The 17,864-nt window shown below is 39.2% G+C and overlaps 1 protein-coding gene across 3 annotated transcripts in view; it reads right to left on the reverse strand.

The window, feature by feature from the left end:
* Positions 1-17,864, reverse strand: part of RSF1 (remodeling and spacing factor 1) — a 112,836-nt gene that overhangs the window by 43,803 nt on the left and 51,169 nt on the right. For 2 of the 3 annotated variants that reach the window (XM_037886028.2, XM_037885830.2), the window contains exons 6-9: positions 13,748-15,507; positions 11,853-12,056; positions 6,228-6,332; positions 4,045-4,124 (exon numbers count right to left, since the gene is read on the reverse strand). In XM_037886028.2, coding sequence (XP_037741956.1) covers positions 4,045-4,124; positions 6,228-6,332; positions 11,853-12,056; positions 13,748-15,507 — 2,149 coding nt within the window. The remainder of the gene's footprint in view (positions 1-4,044; positions 4,125-6,227; positions 6,333-11,852; positions 12,057-13,747; positions 15,508-17,864) is intronic. The other variant, XM_037885902.2, reaches the window with a different exon arrangement.

Here is a 17,864-nt window from a genome sequence, read left to right on the forward strand (position 1 = left end):
AGAAACGGTTGAATATCTAGAAAAACAGAGCTGTTAGGCTGTGGAAGAGTCTCCCAAGGGAAGCCACATCTTTTGAGGAATTTAAATCTAGACTGGACAATATAATGTGCTAAGAAATATACTGTAGAGAGCAATTATATGCTGGCAAGGGATGGCCTAGATGTAACCTAACAGTCCTTCTTCATTTCCACACTACAATATTCCATGAAGCATTGGTAGAATAGAACCTCAAAGTTACGAACTGACTGGTCAACCACACACCACATTTGTAACTAGAAGCACGCAATCAGGCAGCAGCAGAGACCCAAAAAAAAAAAAAAAAAAAAAGGCAAATACAGTAGAGTACTGGTTAAACATAAACTACTAAAAAAAAAAGAAAAAAGATTTGACAAGGTAAGAAAACGGTTTCTGTGCTTGTTTCATTTAAATTAAGATGGTTAAAAGCAGCATTTTTCTTCTGCATAGTAAAGGTTCAAAGCTGTATTAAGTCAATGTTCAGTTGTAAACTTTTGAAAGAACAATAACGTTTTGTTCAGAGTTACAAACATTAGCGTTACGAACAACCTCCATTCCTGAGGTGTTCATAACTGAGGTTCTACAGCACTGTTAAAACAGAAAGTAAGAATTAAGGCCAAAGTGCTAGACTTATTTTTATTTTTATGAGCTGAAACAGATCCTGGACGGCTGTTTTGTCAATCAGAACCAGTTTTTAAAGTTAGCAGTAAGCAACTGCATGTATAAATCACATTTGCATGCATTGTCTATGGACCTAACTATTCACACACATGCACAAATACCTGATATGCTTATTAACTTTATATTTGCATGTGTTAGTTAGGAACAGACTGATATATGTACACAATTGCAAGCATCTATCTTCAAAAATATGTTTCCTAATGTTTGCATTTGTCTAGTAGCAGACCAAGATTTTCGAACATTCTGGTGACGGGGCATCTCCACAAGACTTCCTCCTCTTAGTACCCTTTCAATGAACAGATCGCAGAACGAGTACGTCCAACCTTTTTCTTAAGCAAAAGCAGCAAATACTGGTTTTAAAATAAAGCTGACAAAACAGTAAAGTGGATTCTGGATAGTTCTCCTATAGCTGGAGTAACGAGGCTGCATGCGGTCACAATTTTATATTACTGTAGAGTAACACCTGCACTGACATTTTTGGCTTTATTTGAAAGTACTTACTTTTCTATCCTAGTGCCAGTTCCCTAACCTTATAAATCAAAAAGAAACTCTCTCTCCCTCTGAGTGCTAGGAGACCTGGGTGGAGGGAGAGAAAATTGCTTCATTTGTCTAGCAGATTTAAAGTAAGGGAAATGCATGAAAATAATCTGTTGATGCAAGAGAAGCTGCTGCTAAAGGGGAGAACACAGATGTAAAAGCTTTAATAATCATCACATTTTCTTCTGTACGGAGATTCACTGCCTCTTCCACTTATTTCCTATGAAGCAAAAATCAAGTACAACAAGGGAATGAACAGTAAAATTCAACCAGGTTTTACTAGAGAGGGTTGCAAGTTCTGCTCCTAATTCTGACAGTCAGGAACCCAACAGATTGTGTAGGAAATTAGAAGATAAAAAATAGCATTAAGGATGGAGCCTGCAATATTGTAGCAAAGGTCTTATATTACACAGGCAGATGAAATAGCGTTTACCTTCCTCACCAAGGAGGAACAAATGAAGGCTCAACATTTAAACTAGCAGTTCTCAAATTGCCTGCCATGGAGATGCACTGACTTTCCTTATCTCTAACTGTTAAAATGCATTAAAAGAACCTACATACACATTATCTTGTACCATTATTTTTCAGTGGGGTAGCCATGTTAGTCTGTATCAGTTTTTAATTATTTTTCTGTGTAACTAACTGCAGCAGTTGCCACAGGGATATCTGATATGATATTACGAATGAGAGGAGGCGATCCATGAGATAGGGCATGGGTGAAGAGGTGACCAGGAACTGGAAACTAGTCCCAGGAGACACTGTCAAAAGATATGGTACAACCTCTGACAAGGTTTGAGAACCCCTGACTTAAATGCAAAATAGCATCAACAAAATCTTCAGTGTCCTCTGCTTCCATCTGGTGGCAGAACATGGTTATAAACGTTAGTAGGTGTATAAATGAAAAACCTGAAATTCAGTATGCCTGGAGTAGAAGGAGAAAGATTCTGACCCAAGTCTACATTTTTGTCACAACTGTTATTGCCACCACGGAGTCAATGGTTTTCATTAAAAATAAGTCCCTCAAAATAGCAGGTTATGGCTAGGTGTATAGAAGTGTTGCTGAATAGCTAAACCAATTTCAATGAGAACCTTGAATGTTGCCGAATTAAACCCTGGGCTGCATGGGAAATAATCAAAACTAGGAGACTCAGCAATGTCACTGCAGTGACACAAAGGATCAGACCATTGTACTCTTAGTGAGAGTTTTAATTCCTTTAGGGGGTTCTTTTTCCACCAAAGGGAAAGACTAAAAAACATGAAGAGTTAACATAGGTTTACAAAGTTGAGCTCTGGTATAGCAAACAGTGTCTTAATACTTGTCTATTCTTGTGCCCCAAATAACCTTTATTTTCCCATTTTAGCTAAGAATTGTACCTGTACTGTGATAAAAACCAGGCCCCTGGACTTTCTTCAACACCACTGTGTCATGATTCCTACCCTCTTCACCATGATTACCCTGTAACACACAATAGAGTGGCAGTGGACTCCTGCCAGATCAGAAAATTATGCCATCAAGTTTACTGTACTGCCTTTCCTACCAATAGAGATCAGATGCTTCAAAAAGCAGCAAAAATCAAATGTAGAAGAGGAAGCTAGACTATTTTGGCTGGAGGATCAGACCGTGGAATGTTTGTTCTTATAGTAATTTTCACCATATAAAACAGATGTAACATGTGAACAGCATGCTGTTCTGTAAAAATTACAAAACCTACAATAATGCAACACTTAGCCTGCAAATTTAAAAAGCAAGATAGACTGACCAGCGATGAAGACGACAAATCTCATAGCGTTAATAAATTGTGTGCTACTTGAACATTTAGGAATGCAAAAATGCTATACATGAGCTATGTGAAAGAGTTAACATTGCTAGGAGAACCCTAACTTTTCTGTATTTCTCACCTTTTAAAGTTTTCAACTGTTAATGTTGCATTAATATAACTTTAATACAAAACCCATTTTATAAAAACAGACAAAACAAAAGCCACGGCTCTGACTTGTACCACATACAATATCGTAAATAAAAAGAGAATAAAAATTTCTTTACTGTGCATGTGTTAAAGTTGATTTTTAAAGGCACACAATGTTTTAAGAAATACTGCACCTCTCCCAACTATTGATTGCTACTCACAAACCTGTTTCAGATATCTGTACTGGGAACTGTGGGACTGCTATGCACAATGCACTGTTACTGCAACCGTTGGAAGAAATTCTGTTTGTGGACACACAGTGTTGATTTACACTAACCAGGATGATGGCTAGGATGGACACAGAGCTCCATCTCAAGTTACAACTTGAGACCACTGTAACATGCAATTGTGTGATCCTGTAGTATAGATGAAGTTTCAGACTAATCTTTGTGAAAATGGCAACAGGAGTCTGTAAGGCAATTACATTAGAAACTTCTGTAGCCAAGTCAGGTGATTCAGAACTTGCCTACACCAGGAAATTTACACATTGCTGACTGTATTAGCAAAGGGTGCAGATGAACCAGTGCTGAAAATTATTTAACTGCAATTGTAGGCAGGACCAAACCATGTTCAGAAGCCATGACTGAACCTTAGTAAACGCCATCCCCTCATCTTTAACTACTGGACTTCTGTTTTACCCTCTTGTAAGTATCTCCAGATTTGCTGCCAGCAGTAAACTCCCTGATTAATAGGAAGTTCAATTAATCAAAAACAAACGTATCAGCTCAAGGTCTCATTAACACACTTATCCAGGTCCATTTAACGCTTGATCAATTACTTCCACCTCTTTGCCTAGCAACTCACTGTGAGCTGTTTGTGAACACAACCAATTAGGTTTCAGTACCTTCGCTCTGCCCGCTCCTTCTTTTTCAAGACAACATCCAGATCTTGCAACTGTTCTTCTAACTTCTCACAGAGTAATTTCTGAGGGGATAATACACAGTATCAGTTTCTTGCGTAAGCAAATACCTTCATTAATCAGTTTATTCAGACACTTAATGCACTGTTTTCACATTTGCCTTAGTGATATCTGGAATAGGGATAAGTGTCTACATGTGGAATACTTAAAACTAAATTCCTAGTTTTCTTCGCATTTCCCTGTATATAGCCTAAGATTATGTTATTTTAACCTCTGCCAGAGACTTTAGTGGTGTAGCAACACAATATTACTTCTGTTGGAATACCACCCGGCAAGAACAGGGCATGTAGTGAAGGTTCAGTCTTCTAAATTTAAGGTACACTTTAGCATAAATTTTGCTAGAGAGATAAACTCTTCTGGTAAGAGGTATCTATTGTAGAAAGCAGTCTGCCCAGTGTACATATTAAAGATGAGTGTTTAGAATAAACATACTTCTAAATGATTCCCTTTTTTAAAATTTTAAAATCTGTATAGTTAGCAGAAAGGTAACTGGGAGGTAGTTTGTATTTTATTTTATTTATATACATACATACAGTGCGTTTTAGTCCTCTTTCCCACACTTCATTTATTGTTTATCTTTTTAGAGTGTAAACTTTCATTATTTCATTGGAAAACACATAGCACTCAGTTTTCATCTATTGATTACTACTGTGGTGCTTTTTAAAAAAAATGTTTTGTATGATATAAGACCCTATATCCACATCTAATATCAAGATAATAATCAAGTCATCATGTAGGTGGCTATTATTCACCTGCTTTGTAGGGATTCTAACATTATGTCTTAGGTCAGCAACTGAGTTGATCTTTGTTACAAGTAAGTGGCCCCTATGAGAAGAACTTGCTTTGCTCTCTCAACATGAGACTTGCCTTTTCCCATTACACTTGTTACATGTGCAAAAGTTCTCCCCAAAAGTGTTATTGCAATCACTGTAGAACCTTTCCCCTTTGATCACATTTAAAACTTCTCTTTCGCAGATGTGATTTGTTCTCTCCCATCCATTCCTCCTCTCCCACCATATACTTTCCGTTGGATTTTTTTGTAATCTTAGGGTTTTTTTTTTTTTTTCTTATTATGTACTTACTAGAAATTAGTCAACATTGCCCTTAGCACCTTGGTGAGGAGGTGCTTTATATATAATCAGGTACAAGTGCACTTCTAACTTCATTTGTAAAGAAAAAAAATCTTACACACTCAACCCATTCATTATTTAAATTAAAAAAATACTTAAAACTACAGAAACAGGCAAATTTTGATGTACAATACTACTATACATCATCACTGATCAGGATCTCCTCTTCCACAGCAGCAGCCCTGCCTTGTGACATGCAAGTGATATAGCTGTTTTGGAAGCAAAGATGGGGTATGAGATCCACAAGGCTGCCTCTATAATGTGCCTAATTCTTCCCCAATCACTGCAGTAGGAGAAGTACTAGTCACACTACGGCCTTTAAAACTCCAGGCACCTACCTGGAGAACTCACTATTTTTGCACCTTCTATTTCGCATGAAGACCAGCCATATGTTTGCACTGAAATATTTTTATAGTAGCATCCAGTCTCATTAGAGGAAGCACTGAAATTTGCCAGCCGCTAGGCAATGACAGCGCTTGTTCTCAGAAAAGACCGACTGGCATATCACAAACATGCTCCTGCTGGCTTGCTACAGGCAACTGGCTGCATGTTCCAACCAGGTTCTGAGCAAATAGGTCTGGGGAGGGAAGTGGGTTTCAACCAGAGATGCTGCTTCCTTGATTAGTGCCACACTTCCCACATTCAGTCTTTCTTACAGGAAAAATTAAGAGAATGAATATTTCCAATTCTACTGTTTCCTTGATGCAACCTTTGCAAAGGTAGGAAAGAACGGATTCTGTGAAGCAGTAGAATTGCCATCTACAATAATGAAGAAAAAAAGTAAAAAGCATGAGGAAAAGGTTATCTCCACTCAGAGCTTGGTTAATAACAGAGCTGGGGGATGGTTGAGGCAATGCATCCCAAATGAGGGGTTATTTTTTAATGGAGAAAGATGGATACTAGAAACAGTTTGTTAATCAAACAATGATCCCCCACAACATCTAGCAGAGATGAAAACTAGTCAACTAGAAAGCATACATGTTGGCAAGGTGGGCAGAACCACTCTCCATCTGGGATTATCATCAATGGGGGTCGAAGGCAGGCTGTGTGGTATCCACTGTCACAAGAGTCACACAACAGAATCTGTGGAAACAAAGTAACAGATTAGCATCACTTTGCACCTCTTGGCAGGTAACAAGTTCTAAAGCTATTTCCTAGGCAGTGTTGAAACATCTGCATAAATACTCTGATCTGTACAAACTTCAGAACCTCCAAAATCACTTATTTGTAGGGTTTTATGGAAAAGATGAAACATGTCTTTTCATGGAACAGTTGGTGTACCAGGATGTTCAGACTTAACTCTGGATTGTTTATCATGTGTACAGACACAAACAAACCCTATCTGGATTGCCTAGAATCATAGGTGAACACACAATGTTAAAATGCATACTGATTAATCAGGATAAACCCTAGATGCCTCTTTTCCATCAAATAGGAGATGGCAAAGTTAATGTGAATTGTGTGCTCATCCACTGGAGTTTACAAATCATTCAAGGAGCTACTAAAGTGGGCTCAACCATGCTGGCATGTCTGTCACATAACTAAAAGAACGCTTACTTTGTGGATTAATGGCAGGAGTGAGCATTTTGATTTGCCAGATAAATATAAATGTTAAAGATGAGTGGCAAGTGTTGTTAAATCAGAACTGTAGAAATTAGAGATACAAGACTATTCTCTATAGCGTTTTACCTAGTCCTTTGTTCACTTTAGTGGTAAGCATCTCAAGCAATGGGGTTTTCAACACTTCACTGAGCGGATAATGCCACTTCTAAAGAAACTCGAGGTCAGGAAGTCTTTCCTGATATTCAGGCTATACTTTTCTTATAAATTCTATTCCATTTAAAATATTGTAATATTCAGCATCTTATAATATTGAAAAAATATAAAGGAAAACTCCAGTGATAAGTTATGATCCTTAAATAGTTAATTTACTGTATATGAACATATACTTATTCAAAATGGATCTCTAGAACAGTTTTTAGGAAACACTTGTCACATTACCTTCACAAATGAGAATGGCCTCAGATGAAGCTGCAAATGATGATACTTCTCAGCAAGCACTCTAGACAGATGATGGAGATTGAGACTAGGATTGCTGCTTCCACATGGAAGAGCAAGGACTTTCAAAGCTGAACATAGCAGTGGGTTTTCTGAAATCTTACCCCTTACATTTCCTTTCCTATCCACACAAATGGGTTCTCTGTTTCTCTTAAGTCCTACCCTGCATTCTCAGATACCCCATATTGTAGCTTCCTATTTAATTCATTCTTTGTTATATGTAAGACCTAGCTTTTTGGTGAATTATTCAAGTAATCATCAGAGGATCGTATATTGCGCTGGAGTTTTCTTTTACTGTTCACGCACAGTAAACCCCATGTCATTCGAGTTAAAGAAAAAGTAATGACCTCTAAAAGACACACAGATTGTTGCCCATGGCTTATTTAGGGGGAAAAAAGTAATCAACCCTTATTATTCCAAAGGACATATCCAGAATATAAAACCCAATGTTTCATCACCAAACTGCCTGGAGTTTTAAATTCAGGATAAGTCATAACTGTCTTATTTAAAATTTCACATAAAAGATGTTTTTAATGTTTACATTCTGGGTCTGGTCCTTTATGGGCCTGGACTTTATTACACATTAAATGGCACCAAGCTGGATGATTTCCAAGCACTTGTTTTTTATACTGGGCTTCAAGTAGTTTTCAAACTACTCGATTGTGCACTTACTTCATAAATATCCAAACCGATTTTTAAAAACAAAGCAAGAGTGAACCAGGTGAGAAGCCTGATAGTTTCTTTTTATTCAGTTTATCGTAGAGAAAGAAAGTGTTCTAACTTCAGTCTGCAATTAAAGTGAATATTACATGCCAAAAAGCTACATTCGAGGAAAATTAAGGCTGTGAAGGCAAGCACTCAAAAGTTAGGAAATGCCAGAATTAGGGGTTGCTTACCAAACTTCAATTTGCTACTCTTGTATTTATGATAAAGTCTTTAATTACATATTTATTTATCACAGGATCCCTGCCTCATTTCTTGCAGAAGTTGGAAGGTGTGTAGCGAATGAGGAAGGGGACTACAGGAAGAGAAAGGATGATTTCATGGTTAAGGCTCTGAAGTCTGTTGTAAAAAATTGGTTTCTATCCCTGCCTCTGCCATAGAGTTCCTTTGTGATGCTCTGCAAGCCACTTCAACCCAACTTTTAACAGGCGGCCACTAACTGTGTGCTTCTCATCCTCTGCATGCCTAATTTGAGATCCTGGGTTCTGATCTGCAGATGTGCCAAGTACTCACAAAAAGAAAAGGAGTACTTGTGGCACCTTAGAGACTAACCAATTTATTTGAGCATAAGCTTTCGTGAGCTACAGCTCACTTCATCGGATGCATACTGTGGAAAATACAGAAGATGTTTGTTTTTATACACACAAATCATGAAAAAATGGGTGATTATCACTACAAAAGGTTTTCTCTCCCCCCACCCCACTCTCCTGCTGGTAATAGCTTATGTAAAGTGATCACTCTCCTTACAATGTGTATGATAATCAAGGTGGGCCATTTCCAGCACAAATCCAGGTTTTCTCCCCCCCCGCCCCCCAAACAAACCCACTCTCCTTATGCTCAAATAAATTGGTTAGTCTCTAAGGTGCCACAAGTACTCCTTTTCTTTTTGCGAATACAGACTAACACGGCTGTTACTCTGAAACAAGTACTCACAGACACAACTGAAGTCAATGGGAGCTGTGCTTTAAACACAAAGCACCGTATAATGCTACATACTCTGAAAAATCAGGTGCTGGAAGTCTGAAATTGGAAACCCAAAATTAGTGGACACTTTCAACCTTAAATTGTCCGTGCCTTAGCTCCCCATCTATAAAATGGTGATGATAATAGCCCCTTTCCTAACAAGGTGTTCTGAAAATAAATTAACATTTGTGAAACACACAGATATAATGTAGTCTGAGTGCCATAGAAAGTCCATGAAGAAATTAATAATTCTGTTTCCTGAGCAGGGTTTGAATAGGGTGCAGTAAATAAGGTCTATGGCTACATATTGAAGAATGGAGGATAAAACAAAATATTGAATAGCTGCTCATTAATTGAGCACCATCCATCCTATACACTGAATGAGGCAAGGGGCCTGCGGAAAAATAATATGTGATCATGTAATTAAGACTCTCCCATAATGCATATATACAAAGGGGCTCATTTAAGTTTGCATGGGAACCTTAATTTTGCCTTTTCCTAACTTCTGAGTGGCTTGATTTTGCAACTTTAACGTTCGTTTAGAATAGTTTGTGTGTGTGTAATTTATTCATTTATATTACAGTAGTAGGGTTCAAAAAAGAACTAGATAAATTCATGGAGGATAGGTCCATCAATGGTTACTAGCCAGGATGGGCAGGGATGGTATCCCTAGCCTCTGTTTGCCAGAAGCTGGGAATGGGCGACAGGGAATGGATCACTTGATGATTACCTGTTCTGTTCATTCCCTCTGGGGCACCTGGCATTAGCCACTGTCGGAAGGCAGGATACTGGGCTAGATGGACCTTTGGTCTGACCCATTATGGCCGTTCTTATGTTATATTCTAGTAACCTAGCGGCCTCAACCAGGTCAGATCTTCATGGTGCTATATACAAACATAACAGAGTATACACTATAAAAGGTAAGAGATCCTAGGGGGTGAAACAAACTTGCACTTTTCCCTCTTGGTTCCAAGTAAATGGTCCCAATTCTCTGCCTGTGATGTCAAAGGGATCAAAAACATCACACAGCTTACCCAGTAAAGGAGGCCAGAGAACGATCTACTCCTGGGGGAATTCTGCGTCACTGCGCATGCACAGAATTCAGGTCCCATGCAGGTTTTTTTTTTCTCTGCAGAAAATACTTTCTCCCAGAAAGGTGCTGCAGTTATGCCTTTTGCCACCAGAGGCTGCTATGGCACCAGAACAGAGGGGAGATGGCTCACCAGCTGTAGCAGTCAGCAGCTGATAGGGTGGAAGAGAGGCTGCATTCCTCACAGTGCCATGCCCTGCCCACGGGGCCAGGAGAGGAGGCATGGGATATGGGGGGGACAGACAGAGTGGGGCACATGGTGCTCCTGGGATGGTGTCAGAGTGGGGTTCAGAAGGGCTAGTGGCTGGGGACAGACTAGGGCAGGGGCTGAATGGAAGTAGGGATGCAAGGCCAGATGGGGGTACAGGGACACATGGGGATGGCGAGGAGGTGTGGCTGAGTGAGGGTGCAGGGACACATGGGGACAGAAATGACCCATACCTGCTGATAGTGGGGGAGGGGGGGCACAACCCCAGAACAGCTCAAGTCACTCGCTCCCTAGGTAGCCCCCCCTCCAGGAAAGCAGGACCCCTCCATCCCAGAAAGCAGCAGCCCCTCCCCACAGATTCCATCTGTTCCTCCTGCTTCTGCCTCTCCCTGTCTGGCACAGCTTGCCAGCTCAGCTGCTCCACAGGGAGGGGGCTGGCCACACCATGTGGTTGAGCAATCCCTGGGGGGGGGGGGGTGCGCAGGAGGGGAGAGGAGATATGCATGCCCCCCCCCGCCATGCATCACCTCTGCATGGGGACAGGGACAGTTGTGTCTGACTGAATGAGAGAGACTAGGGGATCAGCTAGGATCTGCATGGGGAAGGCTCCCCAACTCTATAACACTCCCCCTCTCCCCCACAACAACCCTCCAGGTTCACTCCCAGGCTCCTTCCCAGCAATTACTTCCCTCTCCTTCAGCTCCTTCATTCCCCCTGACTCCCCCAAGCCTTTGCACTACTTCTGTGGGGTGCGGGAAATATGTTTCTGTATTGTAGTTTAAATGAATTATTACTCAAAGTTCTGTATTAATATGACTACTAAGAAATCTATTTGTCAAAAAACATTTCCTGAATCTTTTTTGTCATCTGTATTGTTACAGACACACTTGTTGACAGGTATTTTGAAATAAATTACCAAAATAATTGAAACTGGCATGATTATATTGTGTTATTTTGACAAACAACATATGCAGGATTTTAAAATACTGTGTGCAGAATTTTTAGTTTTTTGGAGCAGAATTGCTCCAAGAATAATGATGACTCATATAACCTCCCTTTTCCCAGCTTGAGATTCAGAACTGGTAGGAGGAAAGGAGAGAGAGAAAATGTTGGGGAAGGCTGAAGAGATCAAGCTGGATTCTGAACCCTGCCTCCTCCTCCTAGTCAGGCCACCATTATGTCAGTCAGCAAGATCCAGACTGGAAAGCAGACAGGACAAGTGATGTAAGTGGGGCCATGCTGGAAGCAGATTTTATCTTAGCTTCAAGCCATCAAGGCATACCCACAGCATTAAAAGCCTGTTTGTATTAAGATGAATAGTGGACATATTGCAGCCTCATCCATGTCCCCTTACTGTTAATACCTATTAAACCTGCCATATCACTTTTCCCAGGGAGGGATTGTTTATTGTAAAATACTATTACACATCTCTCAGAAGAAAGCTCTCTCATGGCAGAAATAACTATGTTTTACACATTACTAGTCTAAAAAACCATCACTTTCAGGGTGATTAATGGAAGTATTTTCCCCCATCACACTATTTTGTAGATCAAGAACATACTAGCTCAGGGTGATTGGGAAGGCCACACTTCTTGCATGGTTCATCATCATCAGCAGGTGCAGGTTCTTCTTCTTCCTCTTCCCCCTCAGATTCCTCCTCAGAGTTTTCTTCGGTCTCAGACTCCTCGCTCTCTTCATTACTTGAATATCTCCACCTGCCACGTGTTCGAGTACCTGTCCACCGCACTTTGTTTCTCTGTGTGGCCTAGTGTTCCAAAGATAAAACACAGCAAAAGGCACTTACATTGCCTCGTCATTTACACCGGGGGTTTTCTAAGTTAAAAAGACTGTCGCTTTTAAGTTTGAGTAAGTGTTCTCTAAAATGAACGGATTCATTTCAATCAGAATAGCTAGAGGAAAACATAGCATGATACAGCAGCTTCAATCAGTAGATCTTTCACTGAGTCCAAAAATCCTTACAGAACTCATTAAAACTAAAGGAAAAAAAGAAATTAAAGGGTATAGGCAAAGAAAATGCTTCAGATGAGGTTTAAAAGATGTGAGGACAAAGCCTTAGAATGTGACTCCACCCCTTTGTTGAGCTATCAAAATCTAAAATTTCTACTCTGACAAGGTAATTTTGCATAGTGAACATGAGAATTTTAACATGTAAACTTTTCCCCTCCAGAGTACAATAAAACCTTATTTTGAAGCTGCCTTTCCTCAATCCAAAGAGAATATATTTCTAACATTGCTTCCTTTTTGAGAAACAAATTACAGAATGTGACTTATTTTACTTTTAGAATCATCATATTGTAAGAGATAAATTGCTGTCATCAATACGTGTGGTCTCTGCCTGTGGGGTTGGAGGAGGAAGATGTTTGAGAGGATTGTGTGCATGTGTGTGTTTTATACAAAGAGACCAGGCCCAAAAGTCTGTATTATATTAATTTTTGTATCTCAGTACACATATTTAGATCACTAAGTCTTTCAAAAGCTATGTCCATTTAAGACCATACTTGTATCAATTTTAACATAGTTACTTGTAGCACCTATTACCAGAACTGAAAGATGAAAAAAATCTCAGTACTTTTGCAGTTTATGTAAGGCATTTGACAGCATTTACTATATAACAGTTTCACTTTGTCCCCTATAAGGTCAATTTCTCATTTTGTTTGTGAAGGTTATTCACACCGCAACAGAGGAGAGAAAACTTTTTTTAAACCGAGGAAAAGATGTTTGTAGAACTACAAAAGCTAGTACGGAGATTCAGAACAGGAATAGCACCTGAAAAAAAACTAGTTATTCATTTTTTAAATTAACCAGATTTCAAGCTGACACTGTTCTTTTAACAAGGGCACTTTTTAAAAGAAAAATATTGCCTCTATCTTCCTGTTTTTTAAATTTATTTTAATTAGCTTTTCAGGAAGACATACAGGTCAAACAAAGAGAACACAAAGTCACAGCAGGGCTAATAGCAGGATGTACGTGTCTTCTACCTGCAAGCTCACTATCATTTCTACTCTATAAACTTTAAAACTGTACCTGAAAGACAAACTTCTCATGCAAAACACACTTTCTGAACCCAAAATAAAACCTACATAAGAGATTCCCTCATAATCCCTCTAAAAGTGGTTCAGCTACTCTCAAGAACAAAACTCCTCTTAAATTCTATATAGCATTACTACTTTACACTAACATTTTCCCTGTTCCCATCTATCCACCATCATCATCAAATTGACCAAGCATCAACATATACATCACACAGTCAATCTTAGCACTCTCCTGGGGGCTGTTTTCAGATCAGTCACTGCCCTAACCAAGTTACTGGACTAGTAACATGCATAAATTGACCATAATGGCATGCTTCTCAACATTCCTCCACAAATGTGTTTTCCTTAGATCGAAAACCACCATCTCCTCCTTAGATCGAAAACCACCATCTCCTCCTGTTACCTTGCTCACTTTAGAATTGGACTCCTTCTCTTGTTTTTTCACATCCTCTCTTCGGTCTTGCTTTTGCAGCACTGCCAGTTTCTCCTCTTCCTCTTCACCTCGTTTTTTGTCAGGTTTCTGATCTCGAGTCTCCACCACTTTTGGAGTAGGTTTAGATATTCTTGGAGACCTCCTTAAAGTGCGACCAACACTGACTTCCTCCTCTTCCTTCTGCTCAGTGTCCTGAGTCTTCGGAGGTGGATCAGGCTTTTTCTTTCTACTGGAGATCCTGATGGTTAACTTGATCCCTTCCTTCTGCCTCTCGGAGGTTATTTCCTTGTTATCTGTTACACAGATGTTCTCTTCAGAAACCAGTTTATATTTAAATTTGCTTTTTTGTACTGCAGATTCCGTTTTAGTCTCTGAAGACTCCTCTACACTAGAGGTTTGGGCATTATCTTGTTTATCTGGTTCTGACTGGGCAGCTTCAAATTCCTCCTTCTGTTTTTTTAAGTCTGATCCTTCCTGTACTTTGCTTTCATCAGCAAGTATGTTTTTGGAATCTGAGCCCTCTTTTTCTGAAGCAGATTTCTCAGAAGGAACAGGAGGAATAGACGATGGAGGTGTTTCAGCTGCTTTTGGAGAGTCAGATTTCTTCTCCAGTTCATTTTTACTTTTCAAACATTCTTCATCTGTTAGATCAAGCTTGGGTGGCTCCTTAGGAGTGGATGTCTTCATGGACTTTTCCAGCTTTTCTAAACATTCTTTGAGTGGTGGTCGTCTGTCCTTCCTAGTTTTCAAAGCTAATTTCTCTTCAGGTTTCTTGGGGCAGTATCCTGTTTTCCAAGAGTCCTCCATTGCCATCTCAGAAGTCATACTGTCGAGGGACTCTTTTTCCATAGGACTAGATTCCTCCTTTAAAGGCACTTTCTGATTAGAAACCTCAGAGACCATAGCAGCTACCTCTTTGTCTGTAGGCACATTTTTCTCATCTTCACATGTTCTCACAATTTTGCTAACAGAGTTTAAAGAGTCTGATATTTTCCCCCCACTTATGCAATTTTTCTCCTTCGATGAGCTGCTGCTGTCTTCCTTTGTGCTAATGGAATGTTCTGACTTATTATTTTGGGTGATATTTTGGGTGACTTTTTCACCACTAACCTCTCCATTTACTAGCAATTTCCCATCAGGACATAAAGCAGTGATTGTAGGGACTCGTCTAAAACCCTCCTCCTCTGGTTTTCCTTCCTCTTTCAAGACATCCTTTGTTGGAGTAACACATTTACACAAGGACCCCTTTACTGGACTGTCATAGTCATCTGTCAGCTTGATCTCTCGCTTTTTCAGTGGTATCTTTGCCTGCTGGTCATTTTTAAGTTTCTCACTTTCTTCTGCAGATTTCTCCACAACTTCTTGAGGGGTTTTGACATTGACAGAAAACTCTAATCTCTCAGGCTCATGAACTGTTATTTTATCTGTGCTGCTTTTTACTTCTTTTAAATCTTTTGGTTCTACTTTATTTTCCTTCACTTCTGCTTTAACAGGCTTGACATTTTCTTTAAAAGAATCACTTTCTTCTTTGGTAATCTGCTTTTCCTCATTGTTTTCTGAAGGCTTCTCTAGCTTTACTATGACTGGCAGTTTTATAATTTCCTTTTCTTCCACTTTCTCCTTTTTCATCATGTTTTCATCTGCTGGGACTGTAGGTGGAGGAAGGCTTTCCAATTCCTTTGACTGTACCTCCACTGTCTCCTTTTCTTCTTTTATTTTTAATTCATTTCCTGTTAAAATAAAAACAAAACAACATAACATAACCAGATGAATTCTAGGATAAAAAAAATAAAGCTAAAAGATGCATCCTACAACAATCAAAATGAATCCTCTCTAATGAAATTAAGGGTTTGGTCTAACACTGGCATTTGCCACCTGATTGACAAATATTAGCTAAAGAATAGGACAGAACGGCAGTTCAGTTTAACTAAAAACCAGAGATAATTCTAAACTTGACAGAAAATATCAGCAGAGCCCCAGATCTATCTTTTCTATGCTGACCTTTTAGCTCCCTAATCAATTTTAGTACAGTTTTTCTAGAAGTATGTGTACATAAAATCTAAGAACGAGGTCTGCAAACACTAGTTTTTAAAAGAAGTCTGACTTGACAGTTTGAATTATTTCACTATAACAAAATATTTTACAGAATTCCTTATATTAGAATTTCAAGTGATGTGTCCACATCCAAACCACACTCTTGTTTATACACACTGATATTTTCAGAAGGGTTTACTTATTATTTTTTTCTGTTTCAGAGGGAAGAGGAGAAGCTGCAATACTATGTCCTGAACCAAAATTCACCCAGATTTGTTGCACTCTATTGGGGCCACGGTCCATGACTGGGTCTCCTAGGTGCTACCACAATACAAATAATAAATAACATTCTGCATTCATTTCACATGCAAAAGTCCCGTTGACTTCAACGGGACCAACACATACAAAATAAGCGCAGAGTACAAGTACGTCAGGGAAAACTGCAGGGAGCAGATCTACCCAGAGTTAGATGGTATGGTCTTTGCACAGAAGTTGAGGTATATCACATACCTACTGGAAATTGTAAGTCAACAAAAAATGAGATGTAATAGCACTGCATATTCTTCATTGTGATCTTCCCACACTTGAAAGGCTCTTCCTATTCCAAAAGGCAGTAAATCCCAGCACCAAGTTATTCCTTTCCCCCTGCACTAATGTAAGCCCTTTCCCAGATGAAAGCTGGTTTAGTTCTAAATGAAGAGGGGACATCCAAGAGCTAGCTTAACTCACATTCAAACAGGAAACTGTATGGAAGGATAAAATAAAATGGTGAGGAGAAACTCACGGGACGTTGAAAGAAAAAACAAAACCAAAACCAAGTTAGTTCATTTCAGAAGTCAGAGAGAAGTCAACTCCCCACAAATGCAAAACCAGGGACAATATTTCAAAGGGTCCAGTCCCATATTTTCCTCCTTCCTTAGGTGAATTACACTCTGCTTTGCCCTGTAACTTCTCAATGCTGCAAGTGGCTTTCTTGAAGGCAGTGCTTACCTGAGATAAGAGTAGGATGCATTTTCTGTGTCTACTCTTTTTCCGCTTCCTCTTCCCTTGTCTCTGACCTCGTTCTTTCACAACCCTTTTCCCTTAGCTATGACTCTCCCTCAGCTATGCCTCTCCCTCAAATTTCTAGCATTAGAGGGCAGCAGCCATTCTAATTCTTGTCTATGCTAGACAAATTCTCCATTCTCAGAACCAATTTAGTTCCCTACATCAAAGCATTCACATCCACTCACAAAGAGGATGTTAGCTGTTTACAAGTTCTCAAAACATCATTTGAGTTGAGTAGACGTTCAGCAGATTTAAGAACTAGTTCAGTTTAAACTGTTTTAGTATGGAATAATTTAGTGCCGGTGTAGATGTGGACAAACAGTACATTCCGGGGTAGGGTGTTATTTCAAGATCTCCCAGAACGTACTATTTCTGAAAGCAGTGCTTGGATTGTGCGATAGGTATCAGAGGGCAGTGCAATTGGAATGGTTTTAAGTGCTGAACTGTTTGTACTTAAACCAGCTACAAGTAATTCCATTGTCTGGTATAGACACAACCCCATTGTCTAGCACTAGAAATTCTACGAGCAATACATATCAGATGCTAGCCTAACATGAGTAGTGACATTAGCTAACTTTGATGGATTGGTGTACCATGCGGTCTTGGTGCTTGTCTATACTGGAGAACTGTTTTAAAAGGTTTTAAAACTGGTTCAGCTAAATAGCCCTGAGTTTAGGTAGCTTAAACTGGTCTGACCAGTTTTTACTGAACCAATGCTTGAAATTAACTCTGTAGTATCAATGATTGGGGAGATTTTATCATCTCTTATTTGCAATGTAATTGCAACTTTAGCCATTGTAAAATATCTTAGTTATATTAAACTTATAACAACCAATACAGATCACACTCTGTATTAATTGTTGATATTAGCAATGACACAATTGTACAATAAGATTTCTTAACTTTTTCTACAGCACCTCACAATATAGTATCATTGTATTAACTGCTTCTTCCCTTTACCAGTTCTTTGGAAGAACATGCATAGAATGTCAATGAAATAGCAATA

This window comes from Chelonia mydas, chromosome 1 (genome assembly GCF_015237465.2).
Source record: "Chelonia mydas isolate rCheMyd1 chromosome 1, rCheMyd1.pri.v2, whole genome shotgun sequence".
In the NCBI taxonomy this organism is placed as follows: domain Eukaryota; kingdom Metazoa; phylum Chordata; order Testudines; family Cheloniidae; genus Chelonia; species Chelonia mydas.